The sequence below is a fragment of the Microcaecilia unicolor genome, chromosome 13 (genome assembly GCF_901765095.1).
Source record: "Microcaecilia unicolor chromosome 13, aMicUni1.1, whole genome shotgun sequence".
NCBI lineage: Eukaryota > Metazoa > Chordata > Amphibia > Gymnophiona > Siphonopidae > Microcaecilia > Microcaecilia unicolor.
Window position 1 is genome coordinate 18,936,499 of NC_044043.1, and position 26,706 is coordinate 18,963,204.

Below are 26,706 nucleotides of genomic sequence, written 5' to 3' on the forward strand. Positions count from 1 at the left end.
GCAGTTTACTTTAGGAAATATGCTTTAGGGACCTCAGATCTGGAACATTCAAGGTGAAGGGCTTAAATTTCCCACACAAGAGGCAGCTATGTTTAAGGAGCTGAGAAGGCTGAACTTGGCAGTTGACTAAAAGGAAACACCTGACTGACAAATTAGAAAAGGTTTGGCACTATTGTCAAGTATTTTTGAACTCTAAACAGGACTGGAAAAGAGAGCCGAGGTAACAATGGTACTAAGAATGATTTCCCTATATATATTAATAGAAATAATGACAGAGAAGGGAAGAAGTTTGAGAGGAAATGGCAATAGTGAATAAATGAATCACAAACCCAATTTCAGAAGGAGGTAGATAAAATGCTGTCAGAAAAAACACAGGTGGCGCTAATTAGGAAAAGGGGACTTTAACACCCTCTGGGCTGCTCTCATTTTACCTCTCCCCATTGGCTGTCAATTCCTTTCAGGACCAAACAAAGGAAATACTGAAACAAAAATAAATTGCTAGATACTTAAAGCAGCATATCAGCAGCAGAGAGAATATTCCTCCTCATATCCTCAGTGGAGGAGTGGCCTAGTGGTTAGAGTGGTGGACTTTGGTCCTGGGGAACTGGGTTCAATTCCCACTGCAGGCACAGGCAGCTCCTTGTGACTCTGGGCAAGTCACTTAACCCTCCATTGCCCCAGGTACAAATAAGTACCTAAGCCGCATTGAGCCTGCCATGAGTGGGAAAGCGCGGGGTACAAATAAAAAAAAAAATAAAATAAAAATATCCACATGCTACCTATTCTATTATTGACTGATTGGTGCATGGTTTGACCATGCACCAATCTGTTAACAATCAGGGAGTATTTTGGGACAGGCTCTCACAGGGGTACAGGTTGAAATGAGGGTCTTTTAAAGGATGAGAAGCCCTGGGGAGCACTGAGAAAGGCATACAGGAGTATTTGCAGTTTAACGACACAGGTGAGGTAGGGCTGGATAACCAGGGGGATGGGCTGAAGACTAATGGAGGGGAGGGAGTGTATTAAAGGGTGTACTCCTGAGGGAATTCTGTGCAATTGTGCAGAGCAGAATTTTTGCAAAATTCCCCAACTCTGCAGAACACAGAATTCTGCCAAGGATCAATATTGGAGGTGGGGGGTGGGTATCTCCTGGCTGTCTCTCCCCACCACCACAGAGATTGTGCAACAAGAAGTGGTGAACTGCTGCATATTGGGTCACTTCCTTCTCTGCCAGCATAGATCAAACTGCTCACATGAACCATGGGGATGTGCAGAGGCCTTCATGGTTCACATAATAGATAGATTCAAACCAGCACAGGAGGAGAAGTGACTCCGTATATACAGTGGTTCACTTCCTGCTCCTCTTGCTGTGCTATTTCTGCATTTGTGGGAGACAGCCAGGAGAGACCTGATGCCAACTGTGTGTGCGCCATAAGGATTGGGGTGAAAGTACTGAAAGTAGACTATGTGTCATGGTTATGAATGACAGCAGAGAAAATAGTGTGTGGTGGGGTTGGGTAACAGTATGCCACTGGTGTAGGGGGAGATCAAGCTTAAGGGTGTACCATGGAAGGGGGTAGGAGAAAGATACAATGACAGATGGGGAGGTGAGAACAAAGAAAGAAGTGATATTAGGCATCTTGCTTAGGAGAGAAAACAAATTGGAATGAAAGGGGAATGGGGAAGCTGGAGCATAAGGAAGGAAAGGCAGGAGGCAATTTCAGGCCTCATGATAAGGGCTTTCTATGTAAACACACTAAGAACAATGCAAAATTTTGCATAGAATTTCCAGAGTATAGAAAAAAATTGGAGACAAGGCCAAAAAAGGGCAATTTAATAAAAAAAAAAAAAAAGGGAATTTCAGAAAGTACAGTTGAAAAGGCCTAATTTGGAGAGGGTAAGGAATTGAGGGGGGGGGGGGGGGGGGTCTTTTACAAAGTGGCAGTAAGCCCAACGCGGGCTTACTGCTCGCTACTCTACTCCGGAACTACCACCGACCCAACATGGCTGTCAGTGATAGTTCAGACTGGAGTGCACACCGTTTTCTTTTTTCTGTAGCATGGTGCTAACCCAGCAGTAATCGGGCATCACTGTGCGCTGCCTGGTTGGTGCCGGGTTAACGCAGGAGCCCTTACCACCATCTCAATGGTTATCTTACCATGTGGCTATTTTTTGTGGGGCATTTCACCTGTTGCAGTAAAAAGGGCCCCCGCCGCTACTGCAGGGCCCTTTTCCTGCAACTTAGTAAAAGGAACCCTGAAGGATCTACAATGGACAAGTTAGATTTTAAATAATCTTAAGAGGGAGGAAGTGACGTCACCGTAAAAGAATGGACGCTTGAGAGCGAAGCTCCCGCTTCCCCATATTAAAGATTAGCGATCAAACCAACTCAAAGACCGACGAGTAATAGCGAACCAGCTTGACTGATCCCCGATCGACTCAGGATTGGAAGGTACATGAGTCAGAAAACTCTGGGGGCGGATTTAACGCGTTTTGCTTACTCGGGGAGAACAGAGCCACGAGCGGACAAGATGGTGGAAACAGGGAGGCCACTGACGCCAGCGGGTTTGATGGAGCCTCGCTACAAAGGCGATGACTGTGAGCTCCCTGAGACAGTGATACCCACAGCAGAGATCCCCGCAGAGCTGAACAACTGGCTTCAGGACATAAGCTTGAACCTCCATTCGCTGTGGTCTGAAGTACCAACGATCGGGGCTGATCTTAGGAGCAAAATCCGCAAGTTGGGCACAAGACTAGAAGAGATGGAAACGCAGCTGGAGAGCCATAATGAGACCTTGGGATTGGTGGACCAACAATTGGTAGAGATGCGAGCTGTGCAGCAGCGACAGACAGAAAAGCTGGTAAATAATCTTAAGGGTACAAATTTTTTTCTTTTTTTACATTTGGAAATAAGCCAAGTAAAATTCTTAGCACAAATTCAGTAAGAAACAAAAACAGAATATTATAATGAAAATAAAGGTAAAGGTAATGAGGAAATGATCCTTGCCCTTTTTCTTTGGCATGATCCTCCTTCAAAATTTATATCCTGGCTTTATAACTGGGTGAACAGAATATTTGAGAATCAGGTATATTTTCATTTCATCTGGGAGAAATTATTTTAAAACCAATCCTTAAAAATCCAAAGGGAAATACATTTGAATTGTCAAATTACAAACCTATTGCTAACACTCCTCTGCTAAACTTTGGGAAGCAATAGCAAGTAAACAGCTCTGATTATTTAAAACATTTTGATTTGCTAAATTCAACACAAATCAGGACTCAGACAGGAATTTAGTACAGAAACCCTTTTGGGAGCCTTGATTACAGATATCAAAATTTCATTAAGCAAGGGACATCAAGCTGTATTATTACAATTTGATTTGTTGAGTACATGGTTAATCGTAAGTTACTTCTAGAAATATTAGATAATTGGCATTTCAGGAAAGGTTTTCAATTTTTTTTAATTAAAAATTTGTTACATCAAAAAGCAACATAGGAAAAGGGCACAAAGTATATCAAGCAAGAAAAAAAATCTTCACTTCAGAATCACATTATTTCCCCAACAGCAGGTTTTTTTTTTTTTTTTTTAACACATCAAGTTGTAAAGCAAAGTTTATGGATAAAACATTCGATTCTTGGTTCTTGGGTTGTAGTGTCCCTCGGGGGTCACCTTTATCCTTTACTATATTTAATATCCTGATGAGTACATTAGGCAAAGAGAAACAAATCACTTCCAATTAATTATACTTCCACTGATATAGCAAAGATACATACCTGTAGCAGGTATTCTCAGAGGACAGCAGGCTGATTGTTCTCACATGTGGGTCGACGTCCGCGTCGGCCCGGGAATCGGACGGCTATTTTGCAAGCAAAATATATTTAAAAAAAAAAACCCTTTCCAAAGTCTTCTGGTGCGCGAGAAGTGCACACTGCGCATGTGTGGCCATCTTCCCGCCCCTCGTGTGAGCGTTCCCGCTCAGTTTAATCAAAAAGCAAACAAAACTCCTCCAAAGGGGAGGTGGGCGAGTTAGTGAGAACAATCAGCCTGCTGTCCTCGGAGAATACTTGCTACAGGTATGTATCTTCGCTTTCTCCGAGGACAAGCAGGCTGCTTGTTCTCACATGTGGGGTATCCCTAGCAACCAGGCTCACTCAAAACAATGAACAGTGGTCAATTGGGCCTCTCAACTGCGAGGACATAACAGAGATTGACCTGAAACCATAAACAACTAACAGAGTGCAGCCTAGAACATAACATAAATGGGTCTAGGGGGGTGGAGTTGGATTCTATACCCCGAACAGATTCTGCAGCATCGACTGCCCAAACCGACTGTCACGTCGGGTATCCTGCTGAAAACAGTAGTAAGATGTTAATGTGTGGACTGATGACCACGTTGCAGCCTTGCAAATCTCCTCAATGGAGGCTAAGTGAGCCACTGACGCGGCCATGGCCATCCAGAGTCAGCCCAGCTTGGGGATGTGAAGGATACGCAATCTGCCAGCCAATTGGAGATTGTGCGTTTTCCAATGGCGACTCCCCTCCTTTTGGGATCAAGAGAGACAAACAACTGGGCGGACTGTCTAAAGGGCTTTGTCCACTCCACATAAAAGGCCAATGCTCTCTTGCAGTCCAAGGTGTGCAAACTGCTTTCGCCAGGGCAGCTATGAGGATGGGGAAAGAATGTTGGCAAGACAATTGACTGGTTCAGATGGAACTCCAACACCACTTTTGGCAGGAACTTAAGGTGCATGCGGAGGACTACTCTTGTTGTGATGAAACTTATTATAAAGTGCATCTACCACTAGGGCCTGAAACTCACTGACCCTACGAGCTGAAGTAACTGCCACCAAGAAAATGACCTTCCAGGTAAAGTACTTCAGATGGCAGGAGTTTTCACCAGCTGGGTGAGAACAATGTTGAGATCCCATGACACTGGTGGAGGTTTGACAGGGGGCTTTGACAAAAGCAAACCTCTCATGAATCGAACAACTAAAGGCTGTCCAGAGATTGGCTTACCCTCTACATGGCGATAAGCACTAATCGCACTAAGGTGAACTCTTACGGAGTTGGTCTTGAGACCAGACTCTGATAAGTGTAGAAGGTATTCAAGCAGAGCCAGTGTAGGACAAGAAAGAGGATCTAAGGCCTTGCTGTCACACCAGATGGCAAACCTCCTCCATTTAAAAGGAGTAACACCTCTTCGTGGAATCTTTCCTGGAAGCAAGACCCGGGAGACACCCTCTGAAAAACCCAAGGAGGCGAATTCTAAGGTCTCAACATCCAGGCCGTGAGAGCCAGAGACTGGAGGTTGGGATGTAGAAGAGACCCCTCGTGCTGGGTGATGAGGGTTGGAAAACATTCCAATCTCCACGGTTCTTCAGAGAACTCCAGAAGAAGAGGGAACCAAATCTGGCGCAGCCAGAAGGGTGCAATCAGGATCACGGTTCCACTGTCTTGCTTGAGTTTCAGCAAAGTCTTCCCTACTAGAGGTATGGGAGGATACGCATATAGAAGGCCTGTTCCTCAAAGAAGGAGAAAGGCATCTGTCGCTAGTCTGTTGTGGGCGTGAAGCCTGGAACAGAACTGAGGGACCTTGTGATTGATTTGAGTGGCAAAAAGATCCACCGAGGGGGTGCCCCACGCTCTGAAGATCTTGCAGGCTATGCCCATATTCAGTGGCCACTCGTGACGTTGCATTACCTTGCTCAATTTGTCGGCCAGATTGTTGACACTTGCCAGATAAGTAGCTTGGCGAAACATGCCGTGACAGCGTGCCCAAAACCACCTCTGAACAGCGAGATCCGGTGCCTCCTTGCTTGTTGGTGTAATACATTGCAACCTGATTGTTTGAATCAAGATTATTTGGTTGGACAGCCGATCTCTGAAAGCCTTTAGAGCGTTCCAGATCGCTCGCAATTCCAGGAGATTGATCTGAAGAGCTGCTTCCCGGAAGGACCAGGCTCCTAGAGTGTGAAGCCCATCTACATGAGCTCCCCACCCTATGAGGAATGCATCCAACGTCAGCACTTTTTGTGGCTGAGGAATTTGGAATGGTCGTCCCACGGTCAAATTGGACAGGATTGTCCACCACTCAAGAGAATTTTGAAAATCAGTGGACAGTTGGATCACATCCTCCAGATCCCCCGCAGCTTGATACCACTAGGAAACTAGGGTCCAAAGAACTGATCTCATATGTAGGCGTGCCATGGGAGTTACATGAACTGTGGAGGCCATGTGGCCCAGAAGTCAACATCTGCCGAGCTGTGATCCACTGAGACACTCGAACCATGGACACCAGGGACAGGAGGCTGTCTTGCCCGTGTCTCGGGAAGATAAGCCCGAGCTGTCTTCACGTCCAGCAGTGCTCCAATGAATTTCAATTTTTGGACAGGAGTGAGATGGGATTTGGAGTAATTTATTATGAACCCCAGTAGCTCTAGCACCTGAATAGTCATTCGCATGGACTTCAGAGCACCTTCCTATGAAGTGCCCTTCACCAATCATCAAGATAAAACACATGCACTCCTAGTCTGTGTAGCAACGCTGTGACTACAGCTAGACACTTTGTAAACACTCTGGGCACAGATGCCAGGCGAAAGGGCAGTACACGGTACTGAAAGTGCTGCGTTCCCAGCCAAAATTGAAGATACTTCCTGTGAGCTGGAAGTATCGAGATGTGTGTGTAAGCATCCTTTAAGTCCAGAGAGCATAGCCAATTTTTCTTCTGAATCAAGGGAAGAAGGGTGCCCAGGGAAACCATCCTGAACTTATTTCTGACTAGAAATTTGTTCAGGGCCCTTAGGGGGGGGATGCGTCCCATCCTAGACCTATTTTCTTTTGCACAAGGAAGTAACTGGAATAGAATGCTAGCCCTTCTTCCCCTCGTGGAACGGGTTCAACCGAATGGGCCTTTAGAAGGGCGGAGAGTTCCTCTGCAAGTACCTGCCTGTGCTGGAGCTGTAAGAATGAACTCCCGGTGGGCAATTTGGAGGTTTGGATTCCAGATTAAGAGTGTATCCTAACCGGGTTATTTGAAGAACCCACCAGTCGGAGGTTATGAGAGGCCACCTTTGGTGAAAAAAAACATTGTTCCGGACAACTTGCCAGTTGTGGGGAGGTTAGACACTTTTACTGTAGCTATGCTGAACTGGAACCAGTCAAAAGCTCATCCCTTGCTTTTGCTGTGGACTTAGGCACACGCTGTTGACGAGAACGAGCACGCTGAGGCTGAGCCTGGGCAGGCTGTTGGGAAGCCAGAGTGTTCCTATGCCTAGCATAGTTATAGGGAGCACTCCTCTTGCCCCCCAAAATACCTCCTAGTTGAGAAGGTTGTAGCAGAAGACGCCTGGCGTGAGAGAGAATCCATAGCATCATTATGCTTTTGATCTGGTCAACAAGATCCTCTACTTTTTCACCAAAAAGGTTATCCCCCCCGACAAGGTACATCCGCCATCCGCTGCTGGACTGAATGATCGAGGTCAGATACATGCAGCCATGAGTCTGCGCATCACAATACCTTGAGCAGCGATTCTGGATACCATATCAAGAGAGAGTTGTAAGTACCCCTGGCCAGGAATTTACGACACGCCTTCTGCTGCCTGACCACCTGGTGAAAAGGCTCGGCCTGCTCCGGAGGGAGGGCGTGAACCAAGCTAGACAACTGCCTCAACGAGTTCCGCAAATGGATGCTCGTGCACAGCTGGTAAGATTGTATTCGGGTGGCGAGAACAGCAGCCTGATAAGTCTTCCTCCCAAAAGAGTCCAATGTCCTAGCTTCTCTGCCTGGGGATGCCGAGGCATAGTCTCTAGTATTCTTGGCTCTCCTGAGGGCGGAGTCCACCACCATGGAACTGTAGGGTAACTGAGACATCAACCCAGGTTCACCGTGGATTCGATACTGGGAATCAGCCTTTTTCGGGATCACGGGGCAAGACAGAGGGTACGACCAGTTCCGCATAAGGTCTTCCTTCAGTTACCTTATGGAAAGGAGCCGTCACAGCCTCCCTAGGTGGAGAAGGATAGTCCAGGACCTCGAGCATCTCAGCCCTGGGCTCATCCTCAACTTCCATAAGGAAAGGAATAGCTGTAGCCATTTCCCAGACGAAAGATGTAAACGACAGACTCTCCGGAGGAGATGTGGAGAGGAAGGTTCAGAGGGAATCTCATAGGACTCGTCAGAAGAAAAGTAGCTGCGATCTTCCTCTGACTCCCACGAACGCTCCTCTCTCAGAGCATTCCGACACTGAGCCTACCTCAACGCTGAGGATCGACGTCTTTGATGGCGATGTTGAGAGGCAGACGCCCACCTGGACTGCGGTGAAGCTTCCTCCACCGTTGAAGAGGAGTCGACCCGGATGGAAGCTGATGCTGCAAGCGGCACCGAGGATGGGGACCTCACCGCAGGTGAAGGACCAGACGGAACGGAAGACGCAAGCATCCCCGACACCGAAAGAGACTGGTACAGCAGTCCTTCCAGAAGTTCTGGAAGCAGGGCCCAGATGCGCTCATCGAGAGCCACCATCGGCGAAGGCTGCGGGGTCAGTGGAGTAACCGGTGGCAGAATCTGCCGAGGTTCAGGAGCAGGTACCAGGCTGCCAGATGACGACGCATCAGCACCCCTTGTATAGAGGGTTGAGCGGTTCTCTTGGCGCTGACGCTTCTCGGGTGCAGAGTCCCTCAACGCCCCGGAGCTCCCAGCACCATGTGTAGAAGGAGATCGATGATGGTGCTTCTTTGCCTTCACCAGACTACTCGGTACCGATGAGGACGTGGAATCCTCACGCCTCCTCGGGGTCGGGTCCCACAAAGATCAGTCCCTGGGGGCCTGCATAATAGGAGGCCTCGAGACAGGTGGAGACCCACTCGATGCCTCAGCTCCAAGCGTGACTTGGTCTCTTAGCAGCCATTACCTCTGCTCCTGACGTCGCTGACCTCGGAACCAATGTCAACATCTAAGGACCGGACCGAGTCCCAAAAGGTTTCTCTCACTGGGCTTCTCGAGACACTTGAGTCTGTTTCTTCATACAAATACACAGATTACAAGCGGCTGGGCTATGGTCAGGCCCAAGGCACTGGAAACACCAAGAATGAATATCGATACCTGAGGTGGTCCAGTTGCACTGAATACAACGTTTGAAGCTGCTGGGTGTCTTCGATGACATGGGAGGAAAAACGGCGTTGGAGAAATCAGACGATGCGATTGTGCCAAAAAAAAAAAAAAGGGCACAAAAAGGGGAGAAACCCGACCATGCAGCTTAAAGGCCAGCCGCATCGAAAAAGAAAGAAAACTTAAAATTAAAGGGAATAAATGAACTAAGAAAAAAAGGGGAAACTTTTTTTTTTTTTTTTTAATAAACAGCGAAAAACTCGCAAAAACAGAAGACTCCTTTCCCAAGCCTCAACGAGGAGAACAGGAGGAACCTGCCGCACCTCGTCGCAGAAAGAAAAAAAAACTGAGGAGACACGCTCACGCAGCAGGCGGGAAGTCAGTCTGCGGATGCGTGAGCGCCAAAAACTCTGGCAAAAGTTTTTTTGCTCTTGCAAAACGCCGGTTCCTGGGCCGATGCGGACGTCGAACCACATGTGAGAACAAGCAGCCTGCTTGTCCTCGGAGAAATGGGTGTTACCTCAGACGGGGCGGGACATGGCAAAGGAAAGGCTCCAGGACCCATACAGACATTATGTGAATCGCTAACGCAGGTGCCACTTCTAGAGGAAAGAACGATGCTTTTAAAGGTAGACTTGGGGGGGGGGGGGGGGGGGGGGAGGGAGAGAAAGGTACTGTGCACATGTCAGGGGGTGGGGGAAGAGATGCCACCGCTACCCAGAGAAGCAGGGAGTTGGCCACTATAGAGAGCTGGTGAGGTAGGCTTTTGGCAGCCTTGAGGCTAGCACCCAGTCCATGTCCTGCTCCTACCACCATTAACTATATAAATTGCTACTGCTGAATAACTTAGATAACTTAAAGCCTTGGGAATTACCTTTCCTGTTTTTGCGCCTTACCTCCAAAAGAAAGCTTGTTCTCTGTTGCAACAGGTGTGCCAAATGAGAATGGTGCATTCTGATTCTGGTTGCTCAGGGAATTTGACTGTAGGGCAGGAGAACCAAAGGAGACTGTTGTGCTTCCTGAGCCACTCTGTCCCATTCCAAAATTGAACAGGTTCATCACAGGGGTTGAACTACTAGTCTGTGCTCCAATTCCAAATGTGGCTGTTGCATTTGTTGACTGGTTCTGTCCTGCTCCAAAATTGAATCCACTTGTGGCAGAAGCCACACTGCTACTCTGTGCTCCAATGTTAAACGTAGAGCTACCACTACCCGACTGATTTGATGCCCCAAAAGTGAAAGGCGTAGTTCCTCCAAAAAGGTGTCCACTTGTATTGCTGGTTGTGGTCTGAGTGCTTGCAGAACCAAAAGTGGCAGCTGTTGTTGGAGCAACTGTACCAAAGAAGGCAGAGGTGGTATTGCCAAATGTTGGCTGAGTGTTACTGGTACTGAAGGATGCCTGGGAATTATTCTCTGGGAAATGGGGTTGGGCAGCATTTCCAAAGGTTGACTGAACAGTGGACATACCAAAACTAAATGGGGTACTGCTGGTAGAAAACTTTAAAGAGTCACTGACAGGCTTGGTGCCCACCAGTTGAGCATCTGCAATACTGTTGCTAAAGGTGGGCTGGCTAGTTGTACCAGGGTAGGGAGGTGGAGCATTAGCACTAGTACCAAATGGCAGTGCACTGAAAGCAGAAGAGGAAGAACCAAATGTCAAAACAGGCTGGCTGTTGCTTGTGGTTGTTACTGCTGATGAGGTGCTTCCAAAAATGTTAAAAGCAGCCTTGGTACCTGTAGGAGGTGCTTGTTCGAAGATGGATGTAGCCTGAGAGGCTGTGGAAGAGACAGTAGTAGCAACAGGTTGTTTGGTAAACTGAAATCCTGTACCAAATCCTGTTGCTGTAGAGGCAGTGGGGTTTGAAAGGACTCCAAATTGGAACGAATGTGTTACAGTGGTGTTGGCAGTGGTACTACTGGGTACACTGGAAAGTCCAAAGGTAAAGGATGGCTTGGCAGAAGAATTTATGCTGCTACTCTGTGTGGTGCTAGTGCCAACTGCAGAACCAGTGGTACACACAGCACTGATAAGTCCAGAGTGCACGGAACTGCTTGTTGTGGGTGCTACTGCAGGAATAGCACCCACACTTGGCACAGGTGTCTGATTAAATGTGAAAGGTGATATCACTGTGGAGCTATTAGTAGCAGCAGTTAAAGCTCCAAAAATTGGTTTGAAAGTAGTGCTTGAGGCAACCCCAGTTATAGAACTGGGAGGTGGTGTTGAACATGCTTCAGACGAGTTAACTAATGAGGAGACAGCATTTTCCACTTTCAGCGGTGTGCCAAATATGTGTTTGAAAGTTGGTGTGGCTGCTGTGCTGGCTGGTGACGTTGTGACAAAGGCAGAGTTGGGTGTTGTCCCACTCAGCATACCAAAAAGGATTCCACGTTTTGGGGATGAAGTGGAAGGTAGCTTGGCATCAGGGGTCTCACTTGGTAGAGCATCAGGTACCTGCAGGTCAGTGCTGCTGAGAGGCTCTGAAGCAGAAGGGGCCACAGAAAGTGAAGGAGATGTAAACACAGACTCAGAACTTGATGGTGTAACTGTGAGTGAGCACGTCCTCAAGGCTGCATTGGAAGGTGAAGAAAAAATGCTTGAAGATAATGGTGGTGGTGGCATTTGATTGGCTTCACTGGCAGGCTCTAAAGGAGAATAAGAAAGTTTAATGACAGTCAAAAAGATAAGAAAATGAGCCCCTGAATTTCCTAACAGAAACATATCCATAAGATGGCACAAAGCAGCAGATGAGACTTTTGCAAAAATGTCCAAGTTGCTATTTTCAAAACTCATTTGCAAGACTCTATGCAGTTCATCTAAATCTCAAGGGGGCGTGTTTTGAGCGAACTTATGGTTTCGATTTTTTTTGTGATAATGGAACATCCACTGGTACACGTGGTGGAAAGTGTGAGCGCCACAAAAACCATAAAATATCCACTGAACTCACATAGAGGCAACACCTGCAGGCATAAGGGCTACTGTAGTGGTGTACAGTTGGGTACAGTATATTTTTTGCTATTCCTGGAAGGCTCACTATACAATATAAGGGTGTTATGATGCAATGTGTACCTGGGACCTTTTATGTGAAGTTCACTGCAGTGCCCCTAGGCTACCCCACTGCTCTGCTGGGATGTCTGTGTAGCCAGTATAGTAAGACTGCTGACCCCCAGACATTCCAACGGCTCATTTTTGAATGTTTTGGACGTTTGTTGTTTGAAAATGGCCCTTAAACCGTACTGAGCAGAAGATGTGTAAAATAGGGCAATTTTCAAAAACAAAAAGACTTTATGGTTCGAAAATTACCATGTTTAGCACTGGACTTTTGGATGCTTTTTGAAAAAAAGTGTCCAAAACAGGATTTGGATGTCATATTGAAAATGCCCCTCTTAGGGTTTCATGTGCACCTCTGTCACTTCAATATCCTATCTGTTCTGCTTTCTAGTTACATTCATATTAGGACAGGTTGATTGCTTATAATCAGATAGTAGGTTGACTGCACTCTGATGTCATGAATGCAGAAGATTAAAGTTTGGCCTGATACTCAGTAATACTTCATATTCTTTTGAGTCATTTCACAGTACTGAATCTGCCTCAAGAGTTAAAAAAAAGATCAAAGTTCATATGGTTTTGTTGTTCTAAGTTAACTGTCCTATTTATTAAAGAATATCCACTCTAACTTTATGCAGCCTTATATAGTTTCTTCTTGCTCTCCTACCTCACTTATTTTCACTTGTTTTTTTCTATTGCTACTTCTTTAATAAAAAGTAACCTAATTTAAGTGCTCCTTCAACTCTCCACTTACTTCTTTTCAGTGTTTAAACTATTTCAGATCACTATAGTTCACACTTCTCCTGATTTATATTCTCTGTTCAGTGTCATGAACAGCTTCAGATGCAATACTATTTCTATATTAACTAAGCCACCGAGTTTGCCAATAGGCCCTACTTAGTTGCTTCAGCCTGCAAGGAGAAATTAGATCTTACCTGATAATTCTTTACATTAGTCCTTCTCACTACTCCAGAACCTGTAGGATAGTTGTATCCATCAACCAGCAGATCTAGATAGAGAACTGAAAACTGAGCAGAGACGAGACATCTCTTGGCATCCAGTCCAGCTCCTCAGTATTTACATAGACAAGCAGTAAAGATAAACTAGGAATAAAATACAACCACCGCAAACTTGCTAACCTAACAACTAACCATATGAGCAAATGTGTGGACCACTCATCTCTGTAGAGAACAAGAGAAATGCACAAAGCACCATGCAAGATGATGGTCGTTATTTGACCCATTACTTTGAACTGAAAACATCTCAGAAACCTCAGGAATAGTGAGGACTAATGGAAAAAAAAAATCAGGTAAGGCCTAATTTCTCCTTCCATTACATAGCTTCCACTATTCCAGAACCTGTGGGATGTTCAAAAGCAATCCCTAGAGTGGGTGGAATCCTGAAACCGCCATCCTGAGGATCAAAGCCCAAAAACTGGCTTCCGAGAGCACCATAATGTCCACCCTGTAGTGTTTGGCAAAGGTAAGCACATCAACAAATACCTGCTGGAGACAGTAAGGTAGTCTCCACCCACGATGTCACTATACACCTTGTGGAATAAGGCCTGAGGAGCCTACTTCCCCACAAGCAAATAAGCTGACGCGATAAGTCTTCAACTATCTGTGGGCTTTTAATCCATGAGGCTAAGGAAGAACACCAAGCCTCTTCGTCCTCTCTGTGAAAGGACAAAAGGTCCACAAATTGGTTGAGATGAAACGCTGATATTACTTTTGGAAGAAATGAAGAAACCATGTGCAGGGAGACCTTCATGCCTCTGAAAGGCTAAGAAAGGATCCCGTCAAGAGAGCCTGAAGCTCAGAAACCCTACATGCCAACACACAATGGCCATCAAGAACGCTGTCTTCCGTGCAAGATCTTTCAAGGTGGTCTTCTGGAGTGTCTCAAAAGGAGGCTTCTGAGGAGCCCTAAGGATTAAATTAAGGTTCCACTCTGGACATGGCATACAAAAGGGAGGCCACAAGCGGCCCCTGTTCCCTGCAAGAATCGAAAGATATCCAGGTGAGCTGAAAGAGATGTGTTCTGTAGTCTGCCCCTGAAACAGGCCAAAGCGTAGCCTGAACTTTTAGAGAACCCAATGCCAATACTTTCCAATTGCACATGTGCAATCTGAACAGCGAAGTGAGATCGTTCGAGGAATGGACTTTCCCCACACCCTTGCATACGACATGGATGTAGAGCATTTGCAAGCCTGAAGCAAGATAGCAATGACAGAATCAGAACAACATTCTCAACTCAACTGAACTCTTTCAATGGTCAAGCCTAAAGGGGGATTAATCCTCCATGAGCACCAAACCTTGCTGCAGTAGGCTATATACCTGTGGAAGACAAGAGGACCCCCGTCCAGTAGTCGAATCAGGTCCACGTACCACGGCCTCTACAGCCAACCCGGGGTTATGAGAATTATTTGACCCTAGTGCAATGCAATCCTTTTCAACATACGGCCTACCATGGGCCAAGAGCTGCAGTAGGGCATCAATCCCTATTGAGTCAAGTTCTTTCCAATGGCTGAAGAACTTAGGCACTCTGGCATGACTGTCACCATCAAATCCAGAAACTGAGAACTCCATTGGTCCACTATCGGCTGACAACCCTGGCTGGAGAGTTCCCATTCTCCCGGGTCCAAGCAGTGCCTGCTGAGAAAGTTTGCCTCCAAATTAGAGGACCCAGTGATGTGAGCTGCTGAGAAGAAGATTTTTTTCTGCCCAACTCATGAGGGAGGTTGCTTCTATCACTGGACAACTGCAGGTCTTGCCTTGCTCATTAATATAAGCCACTGTTTTCGCATTGTTGGAGAAAACTTGTACCGCAGCCCCCACCAGAAAGGGAGCGAAGGCGTGCAAGGCATTCCACATTGTCCTGAGATCCAAGCAATTTATCAACCACCGAGACTCTGGTTCCATCCAGGTGCCCTGTGCCAGATGAAACTTGTAATGAGCTCCCCAACCCAACTTACTGGTGTTAGTTGTCACCACCTGCCGTTGTGTTATTAGAAAGGGAGCTCCGATGGCCAAACTCCTGGGTGACAACCACCACCGCATACTCCGTTTGGCAACCAGTGTCCAAGGAAGATGAAGGTCACACTTCTGTGACACCGGAGACCAGTGGCTGAGAAAAGATTCCTGTAACAGCCGAATATGAGCCCTTGCCCACGGTACCACTTCCATTGCCACCATCATGGACTGCAGAACCTGGATGTAGTCCCAGACCCTGGGCTTGCCTGCCTTGACTGAGAAGACAAATCTATTGAACCAGCTTGACCACCTGTGCTCTGTGAAGATCCTCTCCTGTGCAGTGTTGAATAGAACACCCAAATACTCTAGTGTCTGCAATGGTGTTAGTCCGCTCATCTTGAAATTAATCACACAACCCAACAAAAGCAGAAGAGAGAACTTCATCTGTTGCCACCACACTGTCTGAATAGGATGACACACAATGAGCCAATCAACAAAATATGGCTGAACTTTGATTCCCTGGTACCGAAGGAAGGATACCACTACCACCACTATCATAACCTAGGTAAACATTCTTGGAGCCATGGTGAGATCGAGGGGCAAAACCATGAACTGGAAGTGATGGCCCAGCACTGCAAAAAACATATAGAAACCTCTGATGAAGCAGCCATATGGGTATATGCAAGTATGCCTCCTTGAGAGAGAGAGAGAGGATGGTGAGAAATTCTCCCGCTTGAACAGAGGCAGCCGTTTAGACCTGTGAGATCTAAAGACTGGATGAAAGGTGCCTTCCTACTCTGAGACAATGAAGTAGACCAAGTATCTGCCTTGTCCCTGTTCAGCCTGGGGAACTGGAAGAATGGCCCAGAGTGCCAGCAAGGAATCTATGGTGGCCTGAACCTCAACCGCCTTGCTTCCCTTTCGACAAGGAGACTTCATGAAGATAGGAGGGACTGGACAGGAGATCTCCAAATTGTAACCTTCTGTAGGAATATCCAGAACCCACTGGTCTGACGTGATTTTGGCCCAACTCCTCCTGAAAACATCCTCCCACCGGAGAAAAAGAGTGTGAAGCTCTGGGGGCATTGGGCACTCCAGCTGAGTGAGGAAGAGGACTTCCTGTCTGCACGAAAGGAAGATTGGCGTGCCTGAAAGCAGGACTTCTGACCAAATTGCTGACTACCAAGCCAGTACTGTCTCGAAAGCCCCCTGAAGACAACCAGAGGCTTTCTGCTTATCCTTTGGCAACCATTTAGTTTTAGTGGCTAAGTTTCCCCCAGTTCTTTCACCAAGTTACTGAGACCTTCTCTAAACAGCCACTTGCACCGAAAGGATAGCTTAACTAGATGTGACCGTGCTTCATCTGCTGCCCAATGCTGCAACCAGAGTTGCCAACATGCCCTAACAGCCAAAGTCATACTGCAGGCTGTAACATGGCAATTATCTGCCAAGTAGGCCAACCCTACTTCCAGCTGAGCATTATGGTGCCTGTCTTCCGTTGCTGACTGCTGATGCCACTTCAGCCATGCTCTTTGCCATGAACGAGCTGCATGAAGGTCCAAAGAGGCCAATTTAAAGGCTTGTTGCAGTGAGCCTTCAAGTTTCCTATCTTGTAGGTCTTTTAGAGCAACGTTCCCTTCCACCAGCAAGGTGGGATTTATTTTTTTTTTTTTAGTCACCGCCATAACCAGGGAGTCTACCCTGGGAAGCTGCACGTTATCTTTCTCCTCCGGAACTAATGGCAGAGGCGAGCCATAACTTCCCACTCTCAGCCCCGTGTCCGGTAAGACCTATTCTGCTGTACTCTGGTCCTGAATGTCTGGATGCATCGGGAAGGCCTCAGAAGGGCCTCTATGCCCCCCTCATGATCGACAAAGATGAAGCTCAGATACCGAAGCAGAAGACTCCTCAACGGAAAGCACCACCAATACCTCAGAAATATGAATAATGAGCTCCTCTTTATAAAACAACCTCAGTACTTTGGATCATCCCCCTCATCAGGAGGGAACCCTCCTTCTAATGGTTCCTCCACAATGGCTCCTCTGAATAGACCAAGGCCACATCAGATAAGGAGGGAGAAGCAGAGAGCCTCATCTACTCCTGGAGGTGTAAACGAGATCTCTTAGGAGCCGGAGGGGCAGTGGAGCAAGAAACTGAAGTACCTTGCAGCAACTCAGACTGTCCCTGCTTCAGTAAACAGGCCTGGTGTAAGAGCAATATAAACTCAGAGAACAAAGATCCTGATGCAGCTGAATTCTCTGTCAGGACCGAGGCTTGAAAATGGCAGCTGAGCTCTATGCGGGATCAGCCAGAGGCTGCTCCTCACTGCCAGTTGGCCATGACAAACTGACACCCATTCCCACACTCTCCTGCAACAAACAGCACACCGGCCCTGCCACAGAGCCTGAAGACACTGGCATATTTGGATGCTGCGCCAAATCCGAAGTGCTGCCACTATCTTCTCTACGTCCCATGGGATTCCCAGCTTACATACACTGCAACATCGACACTGGCCAGCTTGTCCCACAGCGGGAATACTGCTTAACTGCCTCTGTGGGAATTGCCATTTACCCCGATTGTCCGAAGCGCAGCACAACGTGTCCCAAGCAGCGAGTCAGGAACCCTCCTCTGTACCAAGTACAACTTGCAGTCCTCCAAGTGGTTCAGAGTCAAACTTTAGTCGGACTTACCACTGCCAGCTGCTTCCCCAAGCTCAGTCTCCACAAGTCTTACAGGCTCAGGACCGATACTCTTTCCACGCTCTCCAGCAAACTTTTCTATCCAGATAGGACTCTTGCAGACAAGCTGCCCACAAAGCTCAACTGGGGACCAGCTGACCAACTGGATCAGAAGCAAAGCACTCTGAACCAGAGGCTGAAAAGTGTGTCTATCCACCTGCTGTAGACAGAAAATACTAAGGAGCTGGACTGGATGCCAAGAGAGATTTTTCAGTTCAGTTTTCAGTTCTTTATCTCCACCTGCTGGTTGATGGACACAAATATCCCACAGGTTCTGGAATAGTGGGAAGCCTCATAATGGAAACTGGTAATGATTTTTGAATTATGTACTTCTCTATCGCCCCATCCTTTCCTCTACTCTCCAGAGTTCCTTGCAGATTAGACCAACATAATTCTCCAAAGTACATGAGCTCAGAGACATTCCATGTTCCTTCTTCAAAAGGCAGCTCTGTGGTCTTATTCTCAGGTCTTTGCTATGTTCTTATGTTAGCCCATAAAAAGATATGAATCCAAAGAACACAGTTCTCTCCAGATCAGTACAGTACACTTTCCATTACACTGTGTGCAGCCTACTCTTCACAAATCTTAGCTATAGAAGCAGTTTACTTACACAAAAAAAAAAAAAAAAAAAAAAACTTACAAAACTGCTCCTGTGGCCAAAGATTATAAGTGGTTAAAGCCACAGAAAATGCAAACAAAACAAAACTTCTGACATTCAGTTTCTTATCCCCTGGGGATCTTTCCTGTCCTCTAAGGCATGTGATTCTTCTCACTGCTCCGGAAACTACTCTACCTACAAGATAAATCAAATGGTCACATTATCCTTGACAATGTTCTCTCACTAACCTGTGCTGGCTGGAGGATTTGTATTTTTTTTCAAACTCTCCAGCAGTGGGTTGGAGCCAACTGAGGAAGACTGCGATACTGGTGCAGACGTGTTAGTGGTTGCCGGTGTGAATGAGAAGAAGATCCAGAGGCTGTAGTTTCAATAGAGGAGCATGGTATATCTATAAAAATATTGAAATTAAAAGAAATAAAAAATCAGAAAGTATACACCATACTACAGAGCAGATAGCTGTGAATTCATGGATGTGCCTATGCTGGGCCACTTGCTGATGGCTATGTACAAAATTAAAAGCGTTTTTGTCCCATATATTATAGTGGAAGAGTATGGTATGCAATAGAGAAATTTATACCAGCTTCTTTAGTTGCAGTTCTGTAAGTTTTCAAGGGTAATTTTATAAGTCCACAGAGGGGCCTCATTTTCTCTATAGAATAGACCCAAAACAAAGCATGGGTAGAAAACAAAAGGCAGATTGGGGGAGGAGTGCTAAAGAGCTGGTTCCGAGTTCAAGGTGGCTAGAGCTGCACACAGGTCTGAGCAGAAAATTATTTTTATTAGCACACATCTGCATGTGTGCAGCAATGCTATTCTACATATAAATTAGTGCTGCGAAGTTATCCACAGCATTGCAGCACATGTAAAACTGTATGCTGATGGTGAAATAGATCTTACCTACTTATTTATTTTTCCTTACGTTCCTGCAGGTCAGTCCAGACACATACCAGCAGGTGGAGATTGAACTACTGGATGAAAGTCTCCCCATACATGGGGATTTGTGCAGTCTGGCCCTATCCAGTATTCCTTAAAGCAGCGAGCCAATTAATCCCCTCAAAAACCAGGGACTAAAGCAAACAAAAGAACTTTTCCAATAAATATGACAAATGCAGCCTGGAGTACTCTGAATTATAGCGATCCAAGTCTCAGACGAGTCAACCTCACTCTAGCCCAAGAAGTTGCAATCCTGGTGTGTTTGTACATCCAGCCGACGGGGATACACAAAGAATGGAGGGACAAACCATATGGCTGCCTTACAAATAACCTGTGAAGGAATAAGGCTATGATCTATCTACAATGCTGCTTGCACTCTAGTAGAATGCGCCTTCAAAGCTGTGGGCACCAACACAGATCCTATTGCCTCCTTAATCAATCAAGCCACTGTGACCTTAGAAGCTATTTCACTTTCTTAGCAGTCCAAACACAAATAGCTTATCTGACCAGCAAAACTCCTCACTACTTTTCAGACAAGAGTCCTCTTAACATCTAGACGAGGCAATCTCTCCATCCCCCTTAAACCCTGGAAGTGAATGACTAATGGTTTCTCTCTTTCATGTCAGGCAAAAAAAACAAAAATAAAAACAAACACCCCCCCCCCCCCCCCAAAGGACCAGAGTATCATTTTTTTTTTTTACAGGAAACTTTTATTGAATGAATCCACAAGACATACAGTAGCAAACATTAACAGTGGAAAAACCACATGATATACAGATTCATTACAGCTGAGGAGCCCACCCAAAGTGGCTGCATCTTATACATCAATACTATTCCCGTCTTTTTGTATTTAAGTGAGATAACAACAAAATGAAAATAAGTAAAAACAAACTCTTCCCAACTCCAAGAACATGTCCCACACCCCACAGACCCACAAACACTTCCTCTACACTGAAATAAAATCAGTATCAGTTTTCATTACCCTAAGGTAGAGAGCAAAGGAGCCAAATCTTTTCCCATTTAGTTATGTGTCTTATGTTCCTGGGCCACCTAGCTTCTCCAATCACAGATGTACACCAAAAGATTGTGCCACCTTGAGAATTGAGAGGCAGCATATCTGCTTCCAGTTCATCCAATCACTAGTCTTGCAGCACTGAAACCAATGCTTCGTCAACTCTCGACCCCACACTACTAACCCCTGGTAGGTCTTATTAAATAAAAACATAGTAGGATCCCAAGGTATAGAAAACCCCACCTATGAACAGATTTCCAGAAAGCCATCACTTTTCTACATGACCACCATATATGGCCTAAGGTACCAGGACTGACCACATTGTCACCAGCCATAATGTGGATACATTCACAAACATAGGATGGAAGTCTCACAGGCGTGAGGTACCAGCGGTAGATTTAGTACAGTTTTCTTGTATATCCACCGCTGGAGAGACCTTAGAGGCTATCTCCATCCGCTGCCATTCGTCAGCATCATAACTTGTACCCAGCTCAGTTTCCCACCTTTCACGATGTCTACAAGCTGATGGCAAGGCATCTCTCAAATGTTATATACAGCACAGGAAATTAGAAACCTAGTACCCTTAAAAGACAGCCATATCCCCTCTAGGAAGGTTTCCTCCCCTAACAATTTGTTTTTCAAATTGGAAGAAGTAAAAAAGTGAATAAGCTGATAAGCATAGAAGTCACTTTGAGGCAGCTGATAGGCGGCCGCCAAGTCAGCAAAAGAAAAAACAAAACTGTCAACATCCACTAATTGCCCCCAGGACAACAACCCATGTCTCTTCCACCTAGTTAAACTGAGGAAGAACACCCCAGAGGAAATGCAGGGTTATATGCTATAGTAGACAGAAGTGATTTATAAATCCTTTAGTTCTATCCAATTTGTCCCAACAAGAAAAGGTGTGTTGAATGATTGGGCAAAGGGTCTGGTTTCAAATATCTAGTTTAGGTGATAACCAAAGCAGTTGTCCTAACCTCAAAGGGCTGCCCCACCATATGCTGTTCCAAATTTACCCACAGCTTATGAGTAGATGCTACACTAAGTAATGCCATACGGGAAAAGACCAAGGGTCCATGAGCCCAGCATCCTGTCCACAACAGCGGCCAATCCAGGCCAAGGGCACCTGGCAAGCTTCCCAAAAAACGTACAAACATTCTATACAGTGGTGAAATAAGTATTTGATCCCTTGCTGATTTTGTAAGTTTGCCCACTGACAAAGACATGAGAGCCCATAATTGAAGGGTACGGTTATTGGTAACAGTGAGAGATAGCACATCACAAATTAAATCCGGAAAATCACATTGTGGAAAGTATATGAATTTATTTGCATTCTGCAGAGGGAAATAAGGTATTTAATCCCTCTGGCAAAACAAGACCTAATACTTGGTGGCAAAACCCTTGTTGGCAAGCACAGCGGTCAGACGTCTTCTGTAGTTGATGATGAGGTTTGCACACGTCAGGAGGAATTTTGGTCCACTCCTCTTTGCAGATCATCTCTAATCATTAAGAGTTCTGGGCTGTCGCTTGGCAACTCGCAGCTTCAGTTCCCTCCATAAGTTTTCAATGGGATTAAGGTCTGGTGACTGGCTAGGCCACTCCATGACCCTAATGGCTTCTTCCTGAGCCACTCCTTTGTTGCCTTGGCTGTATGTTTTGGGTCATTGTCGTGCTGGAAGACCAGCCACGACCCATTTTTAGGCCCTGGCGGAGGAAGGAGGTTGTCACTCAGAATGTACGGTACATGGCCCATCCATTCTCCCATTGATGCGGTGGAAGTAGTCCTGTGCCCTTAGCAGAGAAACACCCCCAAAACATACACAGTTCCACCTCCATGCTGGACAGTGGGGACGGTGTTTCTTTGGGTCATAGGCAGCATTTCTCTTCCTCCAAACACGGCGAGTTGAGTTCATGCCAAAGAGCTCAATTTTTGTCTCATCTGATCCACAGCACCTTCTCCAATCACTCTCGGCATCATCCAGGTGTTCACTGGCAACTTCAGACGGGCCGTCACATGTGCCTTCCGGATCAGGGGACCTTGCGGGCACTGCAGGATTGCAATCCGTTATGTCGTAATGTGTTACCAATGGTTTTCGTGGTGACAGTGGTCCCAGCTGCCTTGAGATCATTGACAAGTTCCCCCCTTGTAGTTGTAGGCTGATTTCTAACCTTCCTCTGATCAAGGATACCCCACGAGGTGAGATTTTGCGTGGAGCCCCAGATCTTTGTCGATTGACAGTCATTTTGTACTTCTTCCATTTTCTTACTATGGCACCAACAGTTTCTCCTTCTCGCCCAGCGTCTTACTGATGGTTTTGTAGCCCATTCCAGCCTTGTGCAGGTGTATGATCTTGTCCCTGACATCCTTAGACAGCTCCTTGCTCTTGGCCATTTTGTAGAGGTTAGAGTCTGACTGATTCACTGAGTCTGTAGACAGGTGTCATTCATACAGGTGACCATTGCCGACAGCTGTCTGTCATGCAGGTAACGAGTTGATTTGGTGCATCTACCTGGTCTGTAGGGGCCAGATCTCTTACTGGTTGGTGGGGGATCAAATACTTATTTCCCTCTGCAGAATGCAAATAAATTCATATACTTTCCACAATGTGATTTTCCGGATTTAATTTGTGATGTGCTATCTCTCACTGTTACCAATAACCTACCCTTCAATTATGGGCTGCTCATGTCTTTGTCAGTGGGCAAACTTACAAAATCAGCAAGGGATCAAATACTTATTTCCACCACTGTACAGTTATTCCTGGAATTGTGGATTTTTCCCAAGTCCATTTAGTAGTGGTTTATGGACTTGTCCTTTAGGAAACCGTCCAACCCCTTTTTAAACTCTGCTAAGCTAACCGCCTTCACCACTTTCTCCGGCAACGAATTCCAGAGTTTAATTACACGTTGGGTGAAGAAAGATTTTCTCCGATTTGTTTTAAATTTACTACACTGTAGTTTCATCGCATGCCACCTAGTCATAGTATTTTTGGAAAGTGTGAACAGACGCTTCACATCCACCTGTTCCACTCCACTCATTTTATATACCTCTATCATGTCTCCCCTCAGCCGTCTCTTCTCCAAGCTGAAAAGCCCTAGCCTCCTTAATCTTTCTTCATAGGGAAGTCGTCCCATCCCCGCTATCATTTTAGTCGCCCTTCTCTGCACCTTTTCCAATTCTACTATATCTTTCTTGAGATGCGGCGACCAGAATTGAACACAATACTCAAGGTGCGGTCGCACCATGGAGCGATACAACGGCATTATACCTGTCTGATACCATTCAATCGCTGCCTTTGCTTGAGTTGCCCTATGATATAACCCCAAATGCGGAACCCCCAAACCACCTCGATTCTTACGAGCTAAGTATAAAATAGAATGTGGAATTCGAGGTCGCTTACCCTGCTAAATAAATTTTTGGAGGTGTGTTTGCAAAGGACAGAAGCAACTGATCACTAAGAGGCATTGCTATGGATTGGAAAAGGTAGAGTAAGCGGGGCAAGACATTCATTTTTACTGTAGCAATTCTACCAAACCAGGACAAATTCAGAGGGTCAGAGGGTTAATCTCTTTGAGCAGGGGGGTGTAATTAGCAGAACTAAATCTTCAAGTTTCCTAGTAATGCAAACCCCCAAATAGCACAATCCAATTGGTACACCCAGGACAAGGGATAAAGACGTTTACAGGAAAATGTCAGCAAGCAGAGCAAAGGGCCACTAGGACACACCATCTTCAGTGCGAGATCCTTTCAAGGAAATATCTTGACTATTATACTCAAACAGTTGCAGGCACTAAGTTCAGATCCCAGGGAAGTACCAACACTCTAAGGGGGCTTCAAGTGCTTCACTCCTTTTAGAAAACAAGCAGCTTCTGGGTGGAACGTGAAGATGTGGCCCTGTACAGGGTCCCTGTAACGTGCTATGGCTGCCAGATAAACTCAATGTGATGCCCAAGCCAAACTTTCCCAGACCATTCTGTAAGAAGTACAAAATTCTCCCACAGAGGACCTGCAACGTTTGGAACCACTTTCTGATCTTGACAACTAGTAACATACATAGTAGATGCGGCAGATAAAGACCTGATATGGTCCCATCCAGTCTGCCCAACAAGATAAACTCATATCTGCTACTTTATATGTATACCGGACCTGATTATCCTTGCATATTTTCGGGACACAGACGGTAGAAATCTGCCCAGTACTTGCCCCGCCTCCCAACCACCATGCTGCCACCCAATCTCTGCTAAACTTCTGAGGATCCATTCCTTCTGATGCATTTTTTAATTCTGTTACCGTTTTCATCTCCACACCTCCCGCGGGAAGGCATTCCACTTATCCACCACTCTCTCTATGAAAAAATATTCCTGACATTTTTCTTGAGTCTGTCCCCCTTCAACCTCAGTGTCATGTCCCATCTACAGAAAGATTCGTTTGTGGAATTATATATCTTCAAATATTTGAACGTCTGTATCATATCACCCCCGTTTCCTTTCTTCCAGGGTATACATGTCCAGGTCAGCAAATCTCCTTATGTCTTGTAACGCAAATCCCATATCATTTTTGTAGCTATTCTTTCCACCGCCTCAATTCTTTAACATCCTTAGCAAGATATGGCCTCCAAAACTGAACACAATACTTCAAGTGGGGCCTCACCAATGACTTGTACAGGGGCATAACAACCTCCTTTCTTCTGCTGGTCACACCTCTCTCTATACAGCCTAGCATCCTTCTGGCTACGGCACTGCTTTGTTGCCTTCAGATCCTCAGATACTACCACCCCAAGATCCCTCTCCCTGCCTGTACATATGAGAATCTCACCGCCTAACACATACGTCTCCCATTAGCCACCACCCTCTGGCGCCTGTCCGTCAACCAGTTCCTAATCCAGTTCACCACGTTGAGTCCTATATTCAGCCTGTCAAGTTTATTCAGGAGCCTCCTGTGAGGAGCCGTAACAAAGGCTTTGCTGAAATTTAAGTAGATTACATCTATCAAATGCCTCAAACGATCTCCAGACTAACAAAGGCCAGCAAAGCTGAAGTCTTCTAAGAATGTAACAGGTTAACAATGAATATCCTCTATACTTCAGCCTTGCCTCTACAATAGCCAGGCCATATGACAGACAAAACAAACACCTCCTGCATCCTGATGGGTCCCTGAATGAGAGACTTGGTAAATGCCAGAGCATCCTCTACCAAAAACCTCAGATATCCCTTTTGAGACCAATCTAGATCCACTACGACTACCAAAGCCTGGATGGCTCCTCACTTTCTGAATAACTCTGCCCATCAGGGCCACATAGGAAAAACATACAGAAGGCAGAATTCAGCAGCCCTAGTTGTACCAGGGCCTTAATAGTACCATAGTAACATAGAAGATGACGGCAGAAAAGACCTGCACGGTCCATCCAGTCTGCCCAACAACACAACTCATGTGTGCTACTTTTTGTGTATACCCTACTTTGATTTGTACCTATGCTCTTCAGGACCCAGAGCGTGTAAGTCTACCCAGCACTATCCCCGCCTCCCAACATCCAGTCCACCTCCCAACCACCGGCTCTGCACAGACCGTATAAGTCTGCCCAGCACTATCCCTGCCTCCAATCTCCAGTCCTGCCTCCCACCACTGGCTCTGGCACAGACCGTATAAGTTGCCCCCGCACTATCCCCGCCCTCCCAACCTCCAGCCCCGCCTCCACTACCGGCTCTTGCTATCCAATCTCGGTTAAGCTCCTGAGGATCCATTCCTTCTGAACAGGATTCCTTTATGTTTATCCCACGCATGTTTGAATTCCGTTAACGTTTTCATCTCCACCACCTCCAGCGGGAGGGCATTCCAAGCATCCACCACTCTCGGTGAAGAAATACTTCCTGACATTTTTCTTGAGTCTGCCCCCTTCAATCTCATTCATGTCCTCTTGTTCTACGCCTTCATATCTCCGGGAAAAGGGTCGTTTGCGGATTAATACCTTTCAAATATTTGAACGTCTGTATCATATCACCCGGTTCTCCTTTCCTCCAAGGTATACATGTTCAGGTCAGCAAGTCTCTCCTCATACGTCTTGTTACGCAAACCCCATATCATTTTTGTAGCTATTCTTTCCACCGCCTCAATTCTTTTAACATCCTTAGCAAGATACGGCCTCCAAAACTGAACACAATACTTCAAGTGGGGCCTCACCACCTCCTTTCTTCTGCTGGTCACACCTCTCTCTATACAGCCCAACAACCTTCTAGATACAGCTACCACCTTGTCACACTGTTTCGTCGCCTTCAAATCCTCAGA

The 26,706-nt window shown here is 46.1% G+C and overlaps 1 protein-coding gene across 1 annotated transcript in view; it reads right to left on the reverse strand.

Annotated features, from left to right (window-relative positions):
- POM121 (POM121 transmembrane nucleoporin) overlaps positions 1-26,706 on the reverse strand; it is a 303,987-nt gene that overhangs the window by 37,055 nt on the left and 240,226 nt on the right. The window contains 4 exon segments of the mRNA XM_030186032.1: positions 10,004-11,749; positions 17,815-18,051; positions 18,709-18,807; positions 18,810-18,869. Coding sequence (XP_030041892.1) covers positions 10,004-11,749; positions 17,815-18,051; positions 18,709-18,807; positions 18,810-18,869 — 2,142 coding nt within the window.